Consider the following 20469-nt stretch of genomic DNA (forward strand, 5'->3'; position numbering starts at 1 on the left):
AAGAAAATGTTGACATGAAAAAAATAATATTTTTTCTTTCTCTACATTTTCTTTCTACACACATGCACGTGCGCACACACACACACAATCAAGAGGAATTAATAAAGGTATCATAATGGTGAAATTAAACTTATAGGTTGTCTTTCTCAAGAGCAAGTTTTACATTTAAATTTGAACTTTGGGTCAAAGGCCATAAAAAGACCCCAATTTTCAACTCATATGCTGAAATAGTTGCAAGAAGAGATTCCTATCTAAAAAGCTCTAGAGGAAAATCCTCAATGTATCAAAATGTCCCCCATCTTATTCACAGATATATATATAACTATGCAAAGAGAGTCACTAATTTGTCATTAATGATAAGAATGAATAATTTATATATACTATGGTTAGTGTACTAAAAGGATATAAAACAGTGTTTTCAGAGTTTAAGGGCTGTTTGATATTAAGCATAAATTAAAGTTAGTAAAATAAAAATAAAATTCCCTTTAGGCAACATATAGAGGTTTGGGGAAATGTAGTGTTATGTATAACCCCATAATTAACCCAAATCTTTTAATATCCATTAAGATTCCCAAACCAGAGCCAAGAATATTTGGTCTATAGTTCCTTCTCCTTGCTATCTTATTAAAGCATCTTGCACTTATCTGAAATTCCTGATTTATGTAGGAACTTATGGATATTCCCACTGGGATTCTCAAAACTCCTAATTTGTTTACATATTTTGGCTTCTTTCCAGATTTATGTGAACAGTAACTGATCCAAGACACAAACAGGCGGAAATGTCTTTGAATAGCATTCTTTTACTATCAGGTCATACATACCTCCATTCAGTAAAACAGGCAACTGAATTCCTGAACTGGGCAGTTCAATAATACATTTTTAAAAACTCAGGGGGAGATTAAAGAGAATTATTTCCTATTCAAACAAGGAAAGAAAAAGGAACTATGAACTTAACAGGGTCTTAAAAACACACACAGGATGAGAAAGAAATTCCTCCAAACTATTGAAAAAAATTAGTAACATACAGATTTTATCATCTATTTCCTCCTCCTCAAAGGGCTGTTTTGTTATCCACTCAGACTGAAGAGCTTGCTTTCAACCAAATTAAGGGCTCAGATGTAAGGAATGGGAAATAATAAAAGAAAAACCTGACATACCTACAAACCAACCAATTTCACTAGTCCATTTTATAATGAGGCAGAACAAAGAACAAAATGGATAGCTCCAAAATGGCAACGTTCCAGAAACCTCATTCAGTTAATCTAGTAGATGCTTTGCCAAACCTTATCCAAATAACCCAATTATTACAGTCTACAGACTAGGGGAAATTCTTAAAAAATTGGCCTCCATGTGGAATCTCAAATCATGTCTCCACTTGGGTCAAAAGGATCAGTAGGATTGCTTGTGGAAGCTTTTGCCTCTGGGCTTCACTGCAATTTTGCAAAATGGAAAATGATGGAATGCATCCAGGTAAAATTCTGGATGTAGATTTAAATGAAATTAAAAAAAAAAAAAAACTTAAGAACAGTCCCTCCTCATTGTAATCTAATTCTCTGAAAAACTGTCCAAAATAGAGGCAGAAATTCTGGTCTGGGTGATCATGAGCCCTTACTCTCTGCATCTGCCATTTTTCAATCATCGTATCACAAGGTTCAGAAAGACCTACCTCACAGAGACCATGCTAGGATTAATTAAGGTTAAACTGGAAGGAAAAAAACCTGCACTAGACAAGCCAGGCTTTATCCATGCTGCTAAACAGCCCCAGATGTTTTAACAACTGTTCAGATTATTTGGTAGCATCCTCACTAAGGAGAGAATGCATTTGCATAATGCATTTCAGCTGTGAAGACATTTTTAAAAATCAAAGATTCCAGTATTTCAGATGGGAAGAGAAAAACAATCTGGCTCCAGTCAGGTTGAACTCATACTGAGGACCATTCACCCCAGTTTTCCCACTGAGTAAGCATTGTGAACATATGTGCTGAGGAAAGTCTCGAGGCAAGGGGAGACTTCACACTTCACGCCTGAACAAGTGGTCGGCAAACTCATTAGTCAACAGAGCCAAATATCAACAGTACAACGATGGAAATTTCTTTTGAGAGCCGAAAACCGACTTCTGCACATGGGCCACGAAGTTTCAATCGCACTGTATGTGCGCGCCCGCACGTGGTATTTTGTGGAAGAGCCACACTCAAGGGGCCAAAGAGCCGCATGTGGCTCGCGAACCGCAGTTTGCCGACCATTGCTCTAGACCTTCCTTTCTATCATAAAGATGGTGATGGAGTTGAACTTCTCTTTGCATGTCTTTCTGTGTTGCTGAGGCACAAATGGCTATATGCAACTGCAATTCATCTTTTTCTTCTTACACTTTCATTATCCTAGTGTCTGATCATACATTGCCTGAGGAAATCCCCACAACTATAGAGCTCACAGAGATGGTATTAATAATACTTGTATATGGGCATCAGTCTTTGAAGATTTTCTTGGCACATGCAGATCCAACGATGTTCCAAAATGTTTGTGTGTTGCGGGTGGTGATGGGCAAGGAAAGGAAGGGAAACACTGAGGGTATAGAAACCATTTTCTTTCTCTTGCTATTCAAGGGGGAAAAAAGAACCTAGCACTTTAGGATCATTGCCCTGACCAACATTTCTCAGAAGTATTTTGCTTTACGTCCTAGAGTTGTGAGGGCAAATATACCAAATACTGCCACAGTTGGTTACCAACTGGTGTACAATAAAAAGATTCAAAACTCATTATTATTTTTTTAAATATATTTTTATTGATTTCAGAGATGAAAGGAGACAGAGAGAGAGATATAAACATCAATGATGAGAGAGAATCTGATTGGCTACCTCCTGCATGCCCCTTACTGGGAATCGACCTGCAACCCAGGCATGTGCCCTTGACGGGAATTGAACCTGGGACCCTCAGTCCGCTGGCCAACGCTCTATCCACTAAGCCAAACTGGCTAGGGCAAAACTTGTTATTATTTTTTAAAAATGAGCATTTATAGAACTCACCTCTCTGTTGGAAGTCAACTGAACAGCTGGGCTTGTTCATCCATTTGTCAGTTCATCTCCTGGTGGTGGCAGAAGTGGGAGAGAACAAGCAGCAACATAACAGTCTCTCACCTCTAGTCTAGATTTAATATCCAGATCTATCAAGGGTGCAGTGCCATTTTGACTCACTCTATTGGTGAAAGCAGGTCACATGATGAGCTCCAAAATCAAGAGGTAGAAATATATTCCTCCCATGGAAGCTAAATGGAGGGAAGGAATATTTCTGAACAATAATTCAATGCAGCACACTCATGTCAACATTGTTAAGTGATCACAGTATTCTTTTCCATTGTGTCTGAGTAAAGGTTTTAAATCCTTAGCAGCCACTATATTGCTAGGAAAGCTGCTAAATATGAGGGAAAAAAGAAAAAAATCTAGTTAAGACTTCTGGTTTTGCACATATTTAATGTATTTTATAGGCTAATAGATCTGGATACCAAATTCTATCTTTATACCAAATAAAACATCACATTTTTATATTTTCAGAATAAATGTTATATTGTTATTAAATTGTGATTTAGTATGAAAATGTTCATATATACAATAAATATCAATAAAAATTGACATTTGATTTTAAAATATAAGCGGTTTACTTATTTATTTATTACCTATGTTGTTTGGTAAAGAGAATATATTGAGAATCTTTAATAGTAGTTTGGTACTTTTCATTTAAAAAATACCCATGCAGTTTTCTCAATTTTGAAACTAAAAATTAAAAATGTATAAGAACATATATAAATGTTACAATATCAAAACCACCAACACAACCACTTCTAGTCCACTTATTTTAAACCATTCTGATAAATACTAAACGGATATGTATTTTTCATTTATTCTGTTTTATTTTTGAATTAATCTTTTAAAATATCTCCAATTTTTCTTCTTACAAATGACTTTCTTTACATTTTAATGTAAACATTTTGATGCTTCCTTGACATAATTCATTTAAACATTAAAACGAAGTACAATTTACAGATTCAGTATAAAAATATTCTACTGCAACTTGATTTTTATAACATAAGCATTGTGTTTATATAAAGTAAAATTTGCTTATAATAAACTAGCATGAGAAAGAAAGGTTTCCTGTTAAACAAGTGCAAAATGCTTAAAGTGACCACAGAAAAAATGGGTCTGGATAGAATATGCAGGTCTGGATTTTATCTGTAAATGAGTATATATGCAACAAGTTATCTCTCAAATTGAGCACTTTAATAAAAAACAACAACAACTACTACCTCCTACCAATATGTCATTAATCTAAACAGTGATGACACTGTTAAATTCCTAAAAAGGCTTTCTTTAAATTGCATTTATTAATTAGCATACATTTAGGTGGGTGGGGAGAGAGTCTTTTTACAAAATTGTCCATAGGTAAAAAGAAATTCAGCAACCATGAGGCATAACAACTATCATTTTAAGGGATTTTGGAAAAATAAAGTGAAAACAGACAGTTCTCACGAAAATAATTAGGTTTACAGAAGCTGGGATGAAAAGGTAACTGTAAAGTGGCCTCCGGATCTCCTAAACAATAGAAACAACTAACTGATCTTTCTCTCCTGGTCATTCATTCTCTCCACTCCCTTCATCCGTGGATACAAGGTTTGTATGTTGGAAAGATGGCTGGAAAGCCAAGAGCTTCAGAAATTTCCTCTGGTAATTGGGCAGAGTGACCCCCCTTGTCCATTCTTCCAGGGCTCATGTGGAGCTCTGGCTTGTTTCCCACAGCCTCTCTGCTAGGTGCCCTCTGCAGCAATCGTGGTTATATAGGGAGATGCGCTTAAAACATCTCCAGTGGGTCCTGAGTCTAAGCCCTGCCTTTCGTTACTAGGCAGCCACATGGCTCTGGGCAAGGTAGTTGAGCCCCTGAGCATAACTTCCCATCTTAGCAATGAAAGATGTGAGGGGATTTCTTTAAGTGATTTCAATGTTGTGAATCACTTGTAAACTATAAAGAAAAATAAAATTTGATGATGATGGTAGTGATTGGTTTAGACACAAGTTCATATTTTATTAACTAAACCTCATTATACTAATTGCTTCCCATTACCTTAGGGTAAAGTCATACTGCTTACTCCCAGATAAAGTTTTGTCTGGTATAACATTCCATTAGCAGGCTAAACTTGAAAACACTCACCCTCTCTTTTAAACCTTGGTAACATTTCCCTATTGGCCTGTATAAGCAATTTCAAATTCTTAAAAACATTTTCACTTAAAGACTTCAACAGGCTTCAGAAGGGGTGAACCTTCCACAACACAACTAGTTCACCACCTTAACAACATAGACATTCTAACCAAAATTCACACATTTCCCATAGATGTTCAAGATTTGAATTAAATGATTTATTTTATATTTCTTAACATCCCGAGAGAGAAAGTAGCAAGCCCAGGAACTCAGATCCAAACTACATTGAAACAATGCATTTTATGTAGGGGAATGAACTGTAACCTTTACTCCATGTCCATTATTCTCTACTGACTATCACTTAAATGTAACATATACACTCTCCTACTAAGAGAGATACTTGAGAAATATAGGAAAACTCATCCAACACGTTAAGAAGAAATTCCACAAAGTAGATATGTTATAGAAAACATCCCATGCAACTTTTATAATTTCCATGTGTAACCTAAGCCCTCGAATAGTCTGATCTATTGTGTGTTTAGAAAGTCAATGTAGCCAGTCCCAGCCTTGTAGCTCAATGGCTGAGCATCGACCTATGAACCAGGAGCTCACAGTTCCATTCCCGGTCAGGGCACATGCCAGGGTTGCAGTCTCGATCCTCAGGAGGGGGCATGCAGGAGGCAGCTGATCATGTTTCTCTCTCATCATTGATGTTTCTATCTCTCTTTCCTTCTCCCCCCTCTCTAAAATCAATAAAAATATACTTAAAAAATAAAAGTAAGAAAATGTAAATATGGAGTAAAAGGCATCTCTAATGACTGCACGCACATAATTATACAATGTAATTAATATAGGGGAAATCATCAATATTTAAGATGTACATACCAGTGGAAATTTGAAAGCATAGAAACTTGATTTAAAAAACAGTATCTGTATCAAAAGAATAATTAAATTCTTGCAATGACTCCCTGTCTTTTTGAAGACTAACTTGGGCTCCGTTAAAATAACTCACTTTTATGAAGCTTTCCAGTCTTAAATGCATTCAGAAAGATGAGAGACCTTTTAAAATTAGTAAAAATTATGTAATCCAAGGAGTATATTACATCTCATTTAGGGATCGTGAGTAATGTTGAGGGCCAATAGTGAATATATTTAAAGAACTCCTACAATCTCCTGTTGTTGTTTTCTGTTTGTTTTTATGTTTGTTTTTTAAGGCATGGAAAATTAGAACACAAGTCAATATCTAATGGTGAGAGGACAATTTTAAAATAAAGAAATATAATTCTGAACCTTATCTATTAGTTTCATTACAGTGTGATTTACTAATTAACACAGAGAGAATAGTTCAAGATTTCTAAGTTCTCATTCCTTGGAGGATTAGCTCACACATGATTGTTTCTATTGATCTTTCATGCTTTTGTAAAAAGATTATATGAAGGCTATTATTTTCCACTTACCTATCCTTTTCTGTTTGGGCAATTTATATATGACATGCATAAAAGTAAATTTTTATTTCACAAATATAAAACATTAATCCACATTTATAACCCAAGCATCATATCCTACAAATTATGAGACATAAAAGACAACTTAAATATTCTACCACACACAACAGGGAGGGGAAGCAGGAAAGAGGGACTTAGATAAACGTTTCTATAAACTCAGAGGCAATTTTCTCTGTGTCCTTCATGCTACCAGTAGCTGACCAATGAATGCAGAATTTCTCTCTTTGATGAGTGTGGCAATTATTGTGGCCCCTTGCCTTAAACTGTCCTGGAGTTTCTGCTCATCCTGAAAAGAAAGGGTAAAACAATATTTTGGAAAGATGTCACACACTAAATTTAGTAAAGAGTTACTTTAAAAATACATATTCATTTATTTAAATGTTTTCCCCAGCTTCATAGAGATATACTTGACACATAACATTGTATAAGTTTAAGAGACACAACTCAATGATACACACAAACACACACACACACACACACACACACACACACACACACACACTCACACACTAGGGGCCCGGTGCACGAAATTCGTGCACTTGTGAGGGGTCCCTCAGCCCAGCCTGCCCCCTCTCACATACTGGGAGCCCTCAGGGGATGTCCTACTGATGGCTTAGGGCCGCTCCCTGTTGGAGCAATCTGGCCTCCCTTTGTGGGAGGCGACTGGGTTGATCAGGGGAAGGCGCCAGCCCCATCACCCCACTACTGCAGCCACTGCCAGTCACCGCAGCCACCAAGGTATTTTCATCAACATGGACTCCAGTCCCTTCACCATGAAAAAATGACAACTTTCTTTAGGCATTTTCAAGATGTGCCTTTCATAAAATATGACATTTCTTTCTTTATTTTTCTTTTTATCCTCACCTGAGGATGTGTTTCCATTGATTTTTTTCCCCTTCCCTCCGATTTCAGGCTCGGCCACTTCCCAAGCCTACAGCCTCCGCCCCAGGTGCCCCCGTCCCCCAAGCCTAAAGCCTCCGCGGGATGGCTGGCTGGGAGTGACCTGGGTGCCAGGAGGTTCCCGGGACCCAGGTATGTATGCAAATTAACCACCATCTTCATTGGGTTAATTTGCATACTCACAGTGATTGGCTGTGGGCGTAGCAGAGGTACGGTCAATTTACATGTTTCTCTATTATTAGGAAAGATATATACACACACACACACACACACACACACACACACACACACACCCCACACTAGGGGCCCAGTGCACAAATTCGTGCACCTTGAAAGGAACTGTGGGCCTCGAAGCTGTGGTGGGCACAGGGGCGGGTCTCAGCCCATCCTCCGCACCCCTACCGGCTCCTCCCACCGCAGCCCCGGTCCCCTGTCTGCTGGCAGCCCCGCTCCCACCGCTACCACTCCCATGCACTGGTAGTGCCGGCCCCGTTTGCACCCGTTGATGGTGCGGAGCAATTGGGGCCGGCGCCAGGAGCAGGTGCGAGTGGGGCCTGCACCAGCAGTGGGTGTGAGTGGCGGCTCTGGCGCCAGCAATGGGTGTGAGAGGTGGCTGCTGCCCCCGATCACCCCTCAGGAGCAGGGGGAGGTGGAGAAGCCCTGAAGGATGAGCGGGGCCGGCACCGGCAGCAGGTGTGAGTGCCGGGCGGGACCATGATGTGCGGGAGCAAAGAATTTTCAGTAACCACCAGAGGCTCGCCCCAATTACAGCGACCGGTGCACCGCCTTGGTCTGGTGCTCCCGCTCACCTGCTCCACCTTCCTGCCATGGCCGACGCCTGCCATGTTCTGCATGTGCCCCCTGGTGGTCAGTGCACATCATAGTAAGCGGTTGTTCCACCGTTCGGTCTATTTGCATATTAGGGTTTTATATATATAGATACTAGAGGCCCAGTGCACGAACTGGTTAATGGGTAGGGTCCCTCGGCCTGGCCAGCAATCGGGGCCCATTAGGGGCGGGGCCAGGCTGGCCAGGGAGGGAGGGGATGTGGGAGGTTGGCTGGCGGGGGGGAGGGGCCGATCAGGGCAGCCACCTGGGGGGGGAGGGACCGCAGCTGGGGCCGGCCAGAGGAAGAGGCCGCGGAAGGTTGGCCAGCAGGCCCTGCACCCAATCGGGGCCCATTGGGGCCAGGACAGCCGGTGGGGAGGAGCTGCGGGAGGTTGGCCAACTGAGGAAGGACCACAGGAGGTTGTCTGGCTGCGGGGAGGGACCAGAGGATGTTGGTCGGCCACAGGAGGTTGGCTGTGGGAGTGCACTGACCACCAGGGGGCAGCCCCTGTGTTGAGCGTCTGCCCCTTGATGGTCAGTGCAGGTCATAGTGACTGGTCGACCAGTCGTTCCCGTCGTAAAGGTCGCTTAGGCTTTTATAATAGACTAGAGGCCCAGTGCACGAAATTCGTGCACTCAGGGCGGGGGTCCCCCAGCCTGGCCTGTGCCCTGTCACAGTGTGGGAGCCCCGCAATCGATCACCCCAAAGACATAGGCCCCACCCATCTGGGGCTCCTCAATGGATTGCCCCAAAGAGGTAGGCTGGAACCAGGGGTCCCGCCTCTGCACCACGTGGAGCCAGGAGGTGGGACCCCCAGGACTCTCAGGCAGGCCTCGCCATGCGGAGCCGGGACCCCCAGACAGGCTCCGTGCTGCACACACAGTGTCAAGCCCAGCCCTGCCCACCTATGTGCACCCACTATGCATGCAGCCATCTTGTGATGGCGTGAGGGCATCACAGCATGATGACTACTTAGGCTTTTATTAGTAAGGATATTATCAAATGATGAAGAGAATAGTTACCACATCTATCACTTCATAGTTACCATTTGATGTGGGGGGGGGGGGTCTTAAATATTTAAGGTCTACTCTCTTAGCAACTTTCAATTATACAATACAATATTGTTAAGTATAATCACCATGCTGTACAATACTCAGAACTTATTCACCTTGTAACTGCAACTTTGTACCCTTTGGCCACCATCTCCTCATTTCCTCCATCCCTCAGCTACTGATAAAGACCATTCTACTCTGTTTCTATGAGTTCAAGGAGCCACTGTTTAGGTTGGCTACTCTCTGGTCTTGGAATTCTATGAAGCTCAGACCATAGCCACAGGCAGGGACTTCGTTCCCCAAATAAAGGAGAAATGCTTTTGCAAGCACCTTTTATTAAAGACAAAAATTATCTGCTGAAGACCACTAGAAAAAAACGGATGCAATTTCAAATGCTAACACTATGAAACAAAAAGATTATCCTATATAATAAAACCCTAATATGCAAATTGACCAAACAGCGCAATGACTGGTCCCTATGACACGCACTGACCACCATGGGGCAGACGCTCAACGCAGGAGCTGCCCACTGGTGGTCAGTGCACTCCCACGGGGGAGCGCCGCTCAGCCAGAAGCCGGGCTCACGGCTGGCCAGCGCAGCAGCAGTGGCGGGAGCCTCTGCCGCAGCGCTAAGGAACCCTCAAGGATGTCCGACTGGGAGAGGGCACAGGCCGGGCTGAGGGACCCCTCCCTGGTGCACGAATGTCATGCACTGGGCCTCTAGTTTTCTTTTAATCCAATATCTGACCAACTTTGGCTCTTCACTGAAATGTGAATATTTCATTGATTATGCAAGCCTTTTCTTCATCTTACTCCTGGGTGTCCTCCAACAGACTTATAAGCTGTGAGTACTAGTGTGGGGGAAGGGAGGGAAACTGGGAAGGAAACTGGCTTTTTTGTAAAGTTTGAAAGGAATTTTAGGGATAAAATAAGCAGGTTTAGGGAATTTTAGGAATAAAGAGGGTCCATGGGGGAGGAATGTATTAGGTGAGGGCTTGGAGCCGCCAGAAGGCATACATTCAGAGACTAAAAAAGGTTCCACAGGATAAGGGGAGAAGAAGACATACATTCACAGAAGATAATGAAAAGCCAGAGTATGGGGAAAAAGGAAACAAACTTTCACAGAGGATAGAGAAATGCCAACAAATGACAGAAAGAGGAAAACAGATTTTCACAGGAGATAGAGAAATGTTATAAGATAAGGGGGAGGGAGGAGTACCACATGGGCTTTAGCCTTTGAAACTGATACTATGTAACAAAATAACCAATGAGGAGAGCATGGGGGCCCAAAATTAATGAAAGGTCCAATTAGAAAGGGTCAGGTTCAAACAAAGAACTACAGCATGTATAAACCGGAGACAAAGGGACACAAGGTAGGATTTTTTATTTTATTTTGCCCATTAGAGAGAGAGAGAGAGAGAGAGAGAGAGAGAGAGAGAGAGCAGGTATTTCCCATTTGGGGGTCTCTTCCCAGGAGATCCCCTTTGGGGACACCTCTGCCCAGATGGAATTTGCATATGCTTCCAATAAACTTCTACATTTTTATTAAAGAAACATGTTAGTCCACGAATTTATTCTTCATCTTTGTGGGACAAGAACCCACGAGAAGAAGTCTGTACCCTGAACCCCATGTTTCAGAAATATCAGGCAAATTTGTGAAATGAGTTATCTCACAAGTTGTTAAATCTTGTTTTGCCTTTGAAATCATATTGCCTATTAAAATATATTTATTCTAATCATTTGGGCTTCTTGACACTATAAAGAAGTGATACTGTGAGGGGAAATGAAAAGTGGAAACAGCTAACATCTTTAAGGTGTCTGGGCGAAGAATTGTGCTGTGTTCCAAAAGTGAGATTTGGTAATCAGTCTCTGAACTTGGCATCAACCTTAGTGCCTTACAACAAAGTGTCACCAGCACCTATTGCTTCTGCTTCCTTCATGTTTCTTGAATTAATATTCTCCCCTCAAACTGTCCCTGCCAGCATAATGTCTTCGCCCTGAATTACTGGAACCATCCCATAAACAATCTCTCTAAAGTCTTACACTGTTTTACCCTGTTTCTCACACAGCAGTCAAAATACTTATTTTAAAATATCAATCTGACCCCATCCCTATCCTGCCTGAAATCCTCTAAAGGCTACTTCAAACTTCAGAATCAAGTCTGAACCATTTATCTGGTAAAGACAAGAGTCTTTTTTAATCCTTCCAGCCGCTTCTTAAAAAACACTCAAATCTCCAGGCCACACACAACTGGTGAAGATTGCCCAAGCAAGCCTTTTCCCTAAGCTTCAACCCTTTGCACCAGCTCATCCTGTTGCCAGAAAAGCTTTCCCACTCCCTTCCCAGCTTAGCTGACCCCAGTTACTCTTTGTGGTTCCACCCACATATCAGTGAATCTTGAAATCGACCCTAACTCCTAGCCTCCAGCCAAATTTGGGTGAGACGAATCTGTTTCCACAGCTGTGAATTCCTCTAGCACACTGAATTCTAAATAGTCTTTTTAGTTGACCATTTATTTCACCACATGATGTTTCTTGATGTAAAGAATTTTTCATTTTATCTTTGAATATGAAACACTTAGCTCAATGCCTAACACATGGTTACACTTCATAAATTATAAGGAATTCAAAGCAAAGGAGGCTCTATGATAGAGATATCATCACTCTTTCAGTTTAACTCATTTGTTAACAATCACCACTATTTGGTTACTTTGTTTACTCCTATTTGCATGTTTAGCCAGAAGCCTTGGCGGTAGTACAAAGAAGAATATTCTGTAAGATTTACCACTGCCACTATGCCTGGCCCTCAGTTTCTCATCTATGAGGATGGTGGTGAGAGACCACCTCTGTTTAAGCTACTCTTTTCATCAGCTTCCCGGATCCAGTTCTAAGGGGTGAAGCTGGGCAAGACACACAAGGGGCTGAATGGTGGCTACTTGGCTTCTTGCATGTGGGTTTTAAGGACATTTCAATATTGGATTTCAAATGCTGTACTGGCTTCCAAATATCACAAGACCTAAATCACATAAAAATAAATAATTCTAAAGCCAAATATGTTTGGGCTTAAAATGTGATTCACTTATATGCCACATCACTCATGAACAAAGCAGGACGTATTCTCAAACTGAAAAAGATACAAACCAACTATAGATATGTATTTGCCCCCTTGATTAATTAATTACAATGTCACGGGGTTCATAATGCACATCTACTCCCAAATCTCATTTATTAAATTAAAACATAAAACAGATGACAATTAAAATTTCCCCTTCGAAAATAAACAGAAAAAGGCTATCTGTGTAGCCTCTTTGAAACCAGCTTATACTTGTCAAAGTGAAAGCAGCACAGTAACAAATGGAGGCGGAGGAAAAATCTATTTAAGATTGTAGGTCTAGAAAAATAACATTTCCATATCTTGAAAAAAATTTTCTATGCTCATTTTCAAAGCTCCATAACTTACATATCTTCAGCTAATTAAGAATTTAAGTAGGAATATTCCTTAAAATCCATTTACTTCTGCATATTTTATAGGCATTATTTGGAAAGATTAGAATTTAGTGAGAAGGACCTGTTATTCCACTGAATGTTTGTTTTCCTTGTTTGCCTCATCTCTATTGATCATTTCCTACTTAAAAAAATATGGAAATTTAAAAACTGATTAAATAATGTGATACACAAAATTCTAGTGGATACAAAGATCAGATAGTCAAGCAATTTATGGACTGCAAACTCATCTCACAAGTCCATATGTCTATAAAAGTATTGATGACACAGGTTGAAAAAAATGCACATTCAAATAGGTCTTTTAAAAAAGCATTTCTTGATGCCTGTGGGTATCCAAAACTGTCATTAACCCTTAACCAGGATGGAGAGTGAAAAGGCATTATAGGTGGTCATTTTATTATCATTCACACATATGTATTAATAAGTATATATACATGCATGCCTTTGTGTGTTCCAAATATCATGTAATATAAATGTTTTTTTTAATGTTAGCACCAAGTAAGCAAGGTAAACCTGAACAATGAAAAATCATGTTGATGATGTGCACTCTTGATATGACGGGATGCAAGTGGCATTCATCTTTGTGGTCTTTTCTCCCCAAAACCCGTAACCCCAGTCTAACTCATGAGAAAACCATCAGATGAATTCCAATAGAGGGGCCTCCCACAATATCTCTGTCCAGTACTTTCCAAAACTGTCAAGATCATCAAAAACAAGGGAAATCTGAGAAACTGTCACAGCCACGAGGAACCTAAGAAGACCTGACAACAAATGTCATATGGTATCCTGGAAAAGGAAGGAAGGAAGGAAGGAAGGAAGGAAGGAAGGAAGGAAGGAAGGAAGGAAGGAAGGAAGGGAAAGAAAGAAAGAAAGAAAGAAAGAAAGAAAGAAAGAAAGAAAGAAAGAAAGAAAGAAAGAAAGAAAGAAAGAAAGAAAGAAAGGGAGGGGAGGGGAGGGGAGGGGAGGGGAGGGGAGGGGAGGGGAGGGGAGGGGGAGGGGAGGGGAGAGGAGAGGAGAGGAGAGGAGAGGAGAGGAGAGGAGAGGAGAGGAGAGGAGAGGAGAGGAGAGAAAAGAAAAGAAACGAAGCGAAACAACATTAGGTAAAACTAAGGAAATCTGAGCAAATTCTGGACTGTAGTTGTTAATAGAGGAAACTGGCTGCAGGCCAGATATGAACTTGGTATGACTGTCTCAATATTTCTGTGAATCTAAAAAACAAAGTGCATTATTTTTCAAAACAGGTATGTATGTGTTTAATTGCAGAGCCCAGAACAAACAAGAAATATTTTGGGAACAAGAAATTATGATTAATTTTTATTGTGGCATGGAAGCTAGACCTTCCAAAGATATTGCAGGAAAGTGGGCACCCAAATTCCCATAGTAAGAAAAAAGAAAAAACTCAATTAAATTTATCAGCACTTTATTTACAATTTGTAACTCTAGCAATTTCCAGGCTTCAGATTTATCTTGATTTCTACTCACCAGCCATAAAGAGCACAAGCTATAAACATGGCACAACCATGTTCACACACCCATGCATAAAAATCCTACATTTATTGAATTTAAAGAAAAACAGGAATATCTTTAATTATATGTGTTAAAGTCTGCATTATTGCTATAATTGGAATTACTTATTTTATATTATCACTAGAGGCCTGATGCACGAATTTGTGCACATTGAAAGGAAATTAGAAATATTTTAATATCGCTATTCGCCCTTTATAATAGAAGTGTCAACCACATTCATGATGGACAATGACAGATGGAAACACATGTGTGCAATTGCTGCCAGCGAGAGCTTTATAGCCTATATAATAAAAGAGAAACATGTAAATTGACCATACCTCTGCTACGCTCACCAGCCAATCAGGAGTGAGTATGCAAATTAACCCAAAAAATATGGCGAGTTAATTTGCATACACAGGCGCCGGGCAGAGAGTAGAGTGGGAGAGCCGGCGGAGAGTGGAGCAGCTTGGGGAACTTGGCTCCCCAAGCTGCCAGACAGAGAGCAGAGAGGGAGAGCTGGAGGTTTGGAGGACTTGGCAGAGCAGGAGGCCATGGGACAGAGACAGAGCAGGAAGGGAAAACCCAGAGCATGGGGAGCACCAAGAATTCTGGGAGTAGTAGTTCTGGTGGCAGCCCCAGGACTGGAAGTGGAAGCCCAGAGCACGGGAAGCACCAGGAATGCTGGGAATAGTAGTTCTGGGGGCAGATGGATCTCCTAGACACTAGAGCAAAGTGAGCCTAGAGCAAGTTACTGTTGCAGTGGGGGATGGAGGGAAAGCAAAGGTGAGAGACATAAGTAAAATCAGAGTGTCTAGGAAAAATTAAAGGGAAGATATCCTACAACTTCCAGGAAATTTCCACCAATGAAGCAAAGAAAAAAAAATGCCTCTATTATTCTGTGAGCAACAAACCAAACTGTGTTGGGATCTCAGACAATTCGCTCATATGATTGCAAAGACAGAAAGAAACTCCCAATTGGAGAGGGCTCCCCTGAGGGCTCCCAGGTTGGAGAGCGTGCAGGTTGGGCTGAGGGACCCACCCCCCCCCCCCCCCCCCCCGTGCATGAATCTTCATGCACTGGGCCCCTAGTATATAGATAAACTTGCTTAATTAGACCTGCTTTCTGATTTAGCTAAACTTTTTCCAGCCCAGTGAAGCATCTCAACTTCTCTTTCAGGTAACTGTCAGCAACACAGCAGTAAATATCAACACGAAGCAGATTATTATTGTAGATCACACAGGGAGAACAAAGGGTGAAATGTTTAACTACAGCAGTGTTTGACTATATTCTGTGCAGTGAGAAAACCTGAAGTAATTTTCAAGTTCCACCATTTCTTACTTTTTTTCAGTCAGGTCAAGTTTCTAAACTTTCTAAATCTCCTTTTTTGGCTAATGAAAAGAAAATAGAATTCTACCAAGTCTCCTATCTACCTACTCCAGGACTTCTGTGACGATCAAATGAGATGAGGCACTTGAAAATGCTTCACAAACATTTGGTTAAAGTTTTTTGAATTTTATAGTCTTCAATAAAAGGCCCAAGAAAGAATGATATGAACAATTCACAAGTCTCAGCTTTCTGCTGACAGAAGATGGAGAATGACAGTAGCACCTCCACAATTAGAGCAGCTCCTCCTTTCTCTCCTCCCCACCACCCACCTCACAATTTGGACAAGGAAAGTCTGCAGTTCCAGAAGCAAATGACTAAGAAGTTGTACCTTGCAAGTGTGTTCAAATAGTCACTTTCCTATAATGCCCATGTCTTCAGAATTCTTACTTACTGTCCCTTTCAATGTTCTCAAATGACGCCTTTGGCAAAACTGTTACCAGTATACATAAACTCAAAAAACTCTTTAAAAGTATATTTTAAAACATTAAATGCTATCATTGTACCACACAGGTCTCAGTACTTGAATGAAAGAGGTGTAAACAAATGATGGTATTATTTTACATATGAGTTTATACGATAACAAATCAAATTTAGTTCTCTGAGTACAAATGATGGTATGCTGTTAGAATCACATTTATGTGGATTTTGTAGAACACTGTCTCAAAGAATAGCAGGAAAAGCTATGACATCATTGTTGTCCAAATCTTTATAGACAACTGGAAAGGAAATCTTAGAGATAATCATCCTCCATACATATCATACCTAAAGAACACAATGAACTTCAATTGTAACTCAGTTAAAAGGAAAACTATAAAGGAAAATATATGTATATATATTTAGGCTTTAGATGTCTCAAGGGATTACACAACCCTTCTTGAAGGGTAAACTTTAGGATGTCTCAGCAAATTCCATGCCGAAAGCCTAATTAAATTCTTATGAGTTACAAAGCTGTCCTGAAATTCAGATGCTTATATTTTGATATAAATATTCTTCTTCCTTCCATTCTTGTTTTGGTGAACTCATGCAAAAATCACCTCAGTGCCACAAAATTTCACTCTATATAAACAAATAAAAGTATATAGAGAGAGATCTACAAATATCTATATCTATCCAGTCATAATATACAATTACAAAAACCCTTAATTGTAGGCTTTATAAGCATTTTAACAGTTTTGTTACATTTATAAAATAATTAATTTCAAATTTAAAAAAATCTATACATTTTGCTGATTTGGAAGGGAAAAAAAATCTAATGGTAACACACTGTCCCCTAGTGGAGATGAAAATAAATGTTTGGTGTTTGTAAATTTCCCAAACTGCAGGAAAATGCAGTCAGTCTACCTGTTGATAGAATTTGAGGAAAACAAAACAGTCTTCTCCAAATGAAAGCATTTTCCTCTTGCTCATTTGAAAGAACTATGACCTAAAATCTCAATAATAAAGTACTTGTGAAAATGCACGTGGGTTTACTTATGAACACATGGGAGTTTTCATCTCCTTTATTCTCTGTGCTTAGCACAATGCCTTACCCATTCTGTAGGTGCTCAATCAGTATGTGTGGAATGAGGGAATTAAGAAAAAATCATTGGTCAATAAAACTCTGGGGGGCAGCACTGTGACTTTGCTAAATAGGAAAGACCTGAACTGATGCAGTGCTAAGAGCCAGAGTGCAGTGGGGTAAAACACGGGCAGCCGAAAGCACCAGACGTCTGGCCTGAGAAACAAGCAGCTCATTATTGCGTCAATTATTTCTAGATCTGGGACTTGTCACACTGTCAGGCTTTATTTTCTTACAACATTATTCATAATATAAATTCCACAACTTAATGAAGTTGAAAGAGCGATCTCATACACAATGTCCCTTTTAATTAGCAAAACTGTTTTGATCTTACACAACTCACCCAACAGTTACCACGTCCTGTGAGTTTCCTACTGTGCCATCCTTCACCAGTCAGACCCTGTCCACTCTAAGTCGACAGCCACACCATCCTGGAGCTGGATTCCCCCAGGATGCCCTCACTGACTACTTCTCTTTGCCTTTGGCTACTGCTCTAACCTCATTACAACAACCATTTTCATTATATCAAACCCACATTACTTTCAGCACAAACTTTATCTTAGCATTCGAGGCCATCCATAAACAACCTAATCAACTCCTCTAACCACAGTTCTCACTCTAGGATTATGCCATCCTGTTATTCCTTCTCCAGTCAAAATGTTTCTCAATAACTTGCTTTCTATTCATGTTGATTTCAAACACTTACCTGTGACAACTTCCTTGTACGAAATCATCTATTTTACTGAACATCAGATATTTTCACTGTCATGGTCTCACAATTCCTTAGTAATATTTTTCTTAGGTTCACATATGTATATACCTTATTTTTTAGCTAAATTGTAGATAGCAAAGGACAATTCTTTTGACTTCAATTGTAACTCAAATAAAGTACTATGCTCATAGTAGGTACTCAATAAATATCCACTAACTGGATTAATTTGCTAATCAATTCTATAAAGATCTGACTTTATATATAACTATTAAGACATCTTTTAAACATTAAAGTTTTTAGATAAAGGATATATCATTATTAAATAATGAAAAAAAACACGTACCTATACTTGGAAACCAGAACGATGTCAAAAGCTAGAATTTTTTGCTATGTGACACCCTCTTCTGTGAAAGAATGCCTGGTCTGCAAGATAGGCGTAAGGTACACTGGTAAATTTACACTAATATACCCAAGTATGGGAGATAAAGGCAGACGATGAGGTGGTGTTCTCTTAGATGAGGTGTCTGTACAAGAAGAAAAACTACATACTATGCATTGGTGAGTAACGGGTACTGTTTTTTAATGCAGGAGAAATGATAATAAGGGCAGAAAGATTACTCAGAAAAGTTTCTTTTTGAGTGGATGGCCCAGATGTTAGTAGAAAAACTTGATAATTTCTCCTGAAGCAGAAAGACTGGTTAATTCCCCCCAAAAAATATAGTTTCAATTTTTTAATTACAAACTTAATGCAAAGAATTAAATTGAGTGACTCAAACATATCTTCCTGGTAGCAACATGTGTGTGTGTGTGTGTGAGAGAGAGAGAGAGAGAGAGAGAGAGAGAGAGAGAGAGAGAGAAGAAGAAGAAGAAGAAGAAGAAGAAGAAGAGGAGGAGGAGGAGGAGGAGGAGGAAAGAGAGAGAGAGAGAGAGAGAGAGAGAGAGAGAGAGAGAGAGAGAGAGAGAGAGAGAGAGAGACAGGGGAGAAGTTACTGTTAGAATAATTTTGAGCAGTGAAAAAAAGAAAAAGATGTCTGGTTAACTACATTAAACTCTTATATGTTGATTAAATGGGTGAGTAGCTAAGTATTCAAAGTCTTAATCTCAGAATCCCACAGAAAAGTGTTTACCATTAAATTGAAAGTTCACTTCCTGATAGTGCCCTTGGCGGTCCGGATCTGTCTCTCGCCTCAACAATGTTTGGAAGGAACAGACCTAGGGACGCCCCTTCTTCCAGCCTCAGACCACTCTCCTGTGTCTTATCCAGTCACCACTTTCAGAACCACCTCCGAGACCAGCCAACACACCGTTTGTTTTTTTCCTACTTTAACTCCTTATTGCCGAACAACCATAAGCTCCCAAATTTGTCAGCATTATTCCACCGAGGTGGAGGCTGCGGTCAACCGCCTGCCCAACCTCCATCTGCGGGACTGCCACACCTACCTGTCTCTGGGCTTCTATTTCGACCGTGACGATGTGGCTCTCGAGGGTGTGGGCCACTGCTCCCGCGAGTTGGCCTAGGACAGTGGTCGGCAAACTCATTAGTCAACAGACCACTGGCCTGAAGGCCCAGGAGAAGTGCAAGGGCGCTGAGCATCTCTTAAAGTTGCAAAACCAGCGCGGTGGCCGCCTTCTCTTCCAGGACATGCTGAAGCCTTCCCACAGTGAGCGGGCAAACTCAGGTTGCCATGGAGGCCACCCTGATCTTGGAGAGGAACCCAACCAGGCCCTCTTGGAGCTGCATGCCCGGGTTCTACCTGCGCAGAGCTCAGCTCTGGGACTTCCGGGAGGACACTTCCTGGGTGAGGAGGTGAAACTCATCAGGAAGATGGGCAGCACCTGACTCACCTCCCAGGCAGCCGGCCCCCAGGCTGGGCTGGACAAGGATCTCTTAGAAAGGCTCACCCTTTGGGGGCCCTCCACCTTTCCCTGGTGTCTGGCTTTTACCTGAGCTTCTCCCCCAGATTACTAGCCATTCTTTTAACCAACCTTAAGCCCTCTTCCATGCATTGGACCAAATAAAACAATAAAGCTTTTTTCAGAGGAAAAAAAAAAGTTCATTTCCTTCCAAAAAGGAGGCTTTAATTGCAACCTACAAAAAAAAAAAAGAGAGAGAGAGAGAGTTCTATCCTGACCAGACTGGTGCTGGTCAGTCTTAACTAGCAAAAGACTAGTCTGGCAAAACTTCCTCCCAGAATTGAAGCAGAAACAGGTCCTTTTCATGAAGAAGGCCATGGATGGTAGATTACTTGTAGTGCTTTTTCCCAATAAGGAGTAAAATGAATATTAGCAGATATGTGAAACAACTTTCTAAGTGGAAAGAACTTTCTAGAATC

The 20469-nt window shown here is 40.7% G+C and overlaps 1 protein-coding gene and 1 pseudogene across 4 annotated transcripts in view; one reads left to right on the top strand and one right to left on the bottom strand.

Moving 5' to 3' along the window:
- Positions 1-3915: 3915 nt before the first annotated feature.
- The window catches only part of CRPPA (CDP-L-ribitol pyrophosphorylase A), a 180461-nt gene continuing 163907 nt past the window's right edge, over positions 3916-20469 (bottom strand). For all 3 annotated transcript variants that reach the window (XM_080665301.1, XM_080665300.1, XM_080665299.1), the window contains one exon: positions 3916-6975. In XM_080665301.1, coding sequence (XP_080521427.1) covers positions 6871-6975 — 105 coding nt within the window. In that variant the 3' untranslated portion in view covers positions 3916-6870. The remainder of the gene's footprint in view (positions 6976-20469) is intronic.
- On the top strand, positions 18501-20084 carry LOC308245974 (ferritin light chain-like; annotated as a pseudogene). Its single transcript has 3 exons — positions 18501-18577; positions 19489-19648; positions 19701-20084. The product of its transcript is annotated as a ferritin light chain-like (transcript).

Source organism: Plecotus auritus, assembly GCF_963455305.1.
Source record: "Plecotus auritus genome assembly, chromosome: 4".
In the NCBI taxonomy this organism is placed as follows: domain Eukaryota; kingdom Metazoa; phylum Chordata; class Mammalia; order Chiroptera; family Vespertilionidae; genus Plecotus; species Plecotus auritus.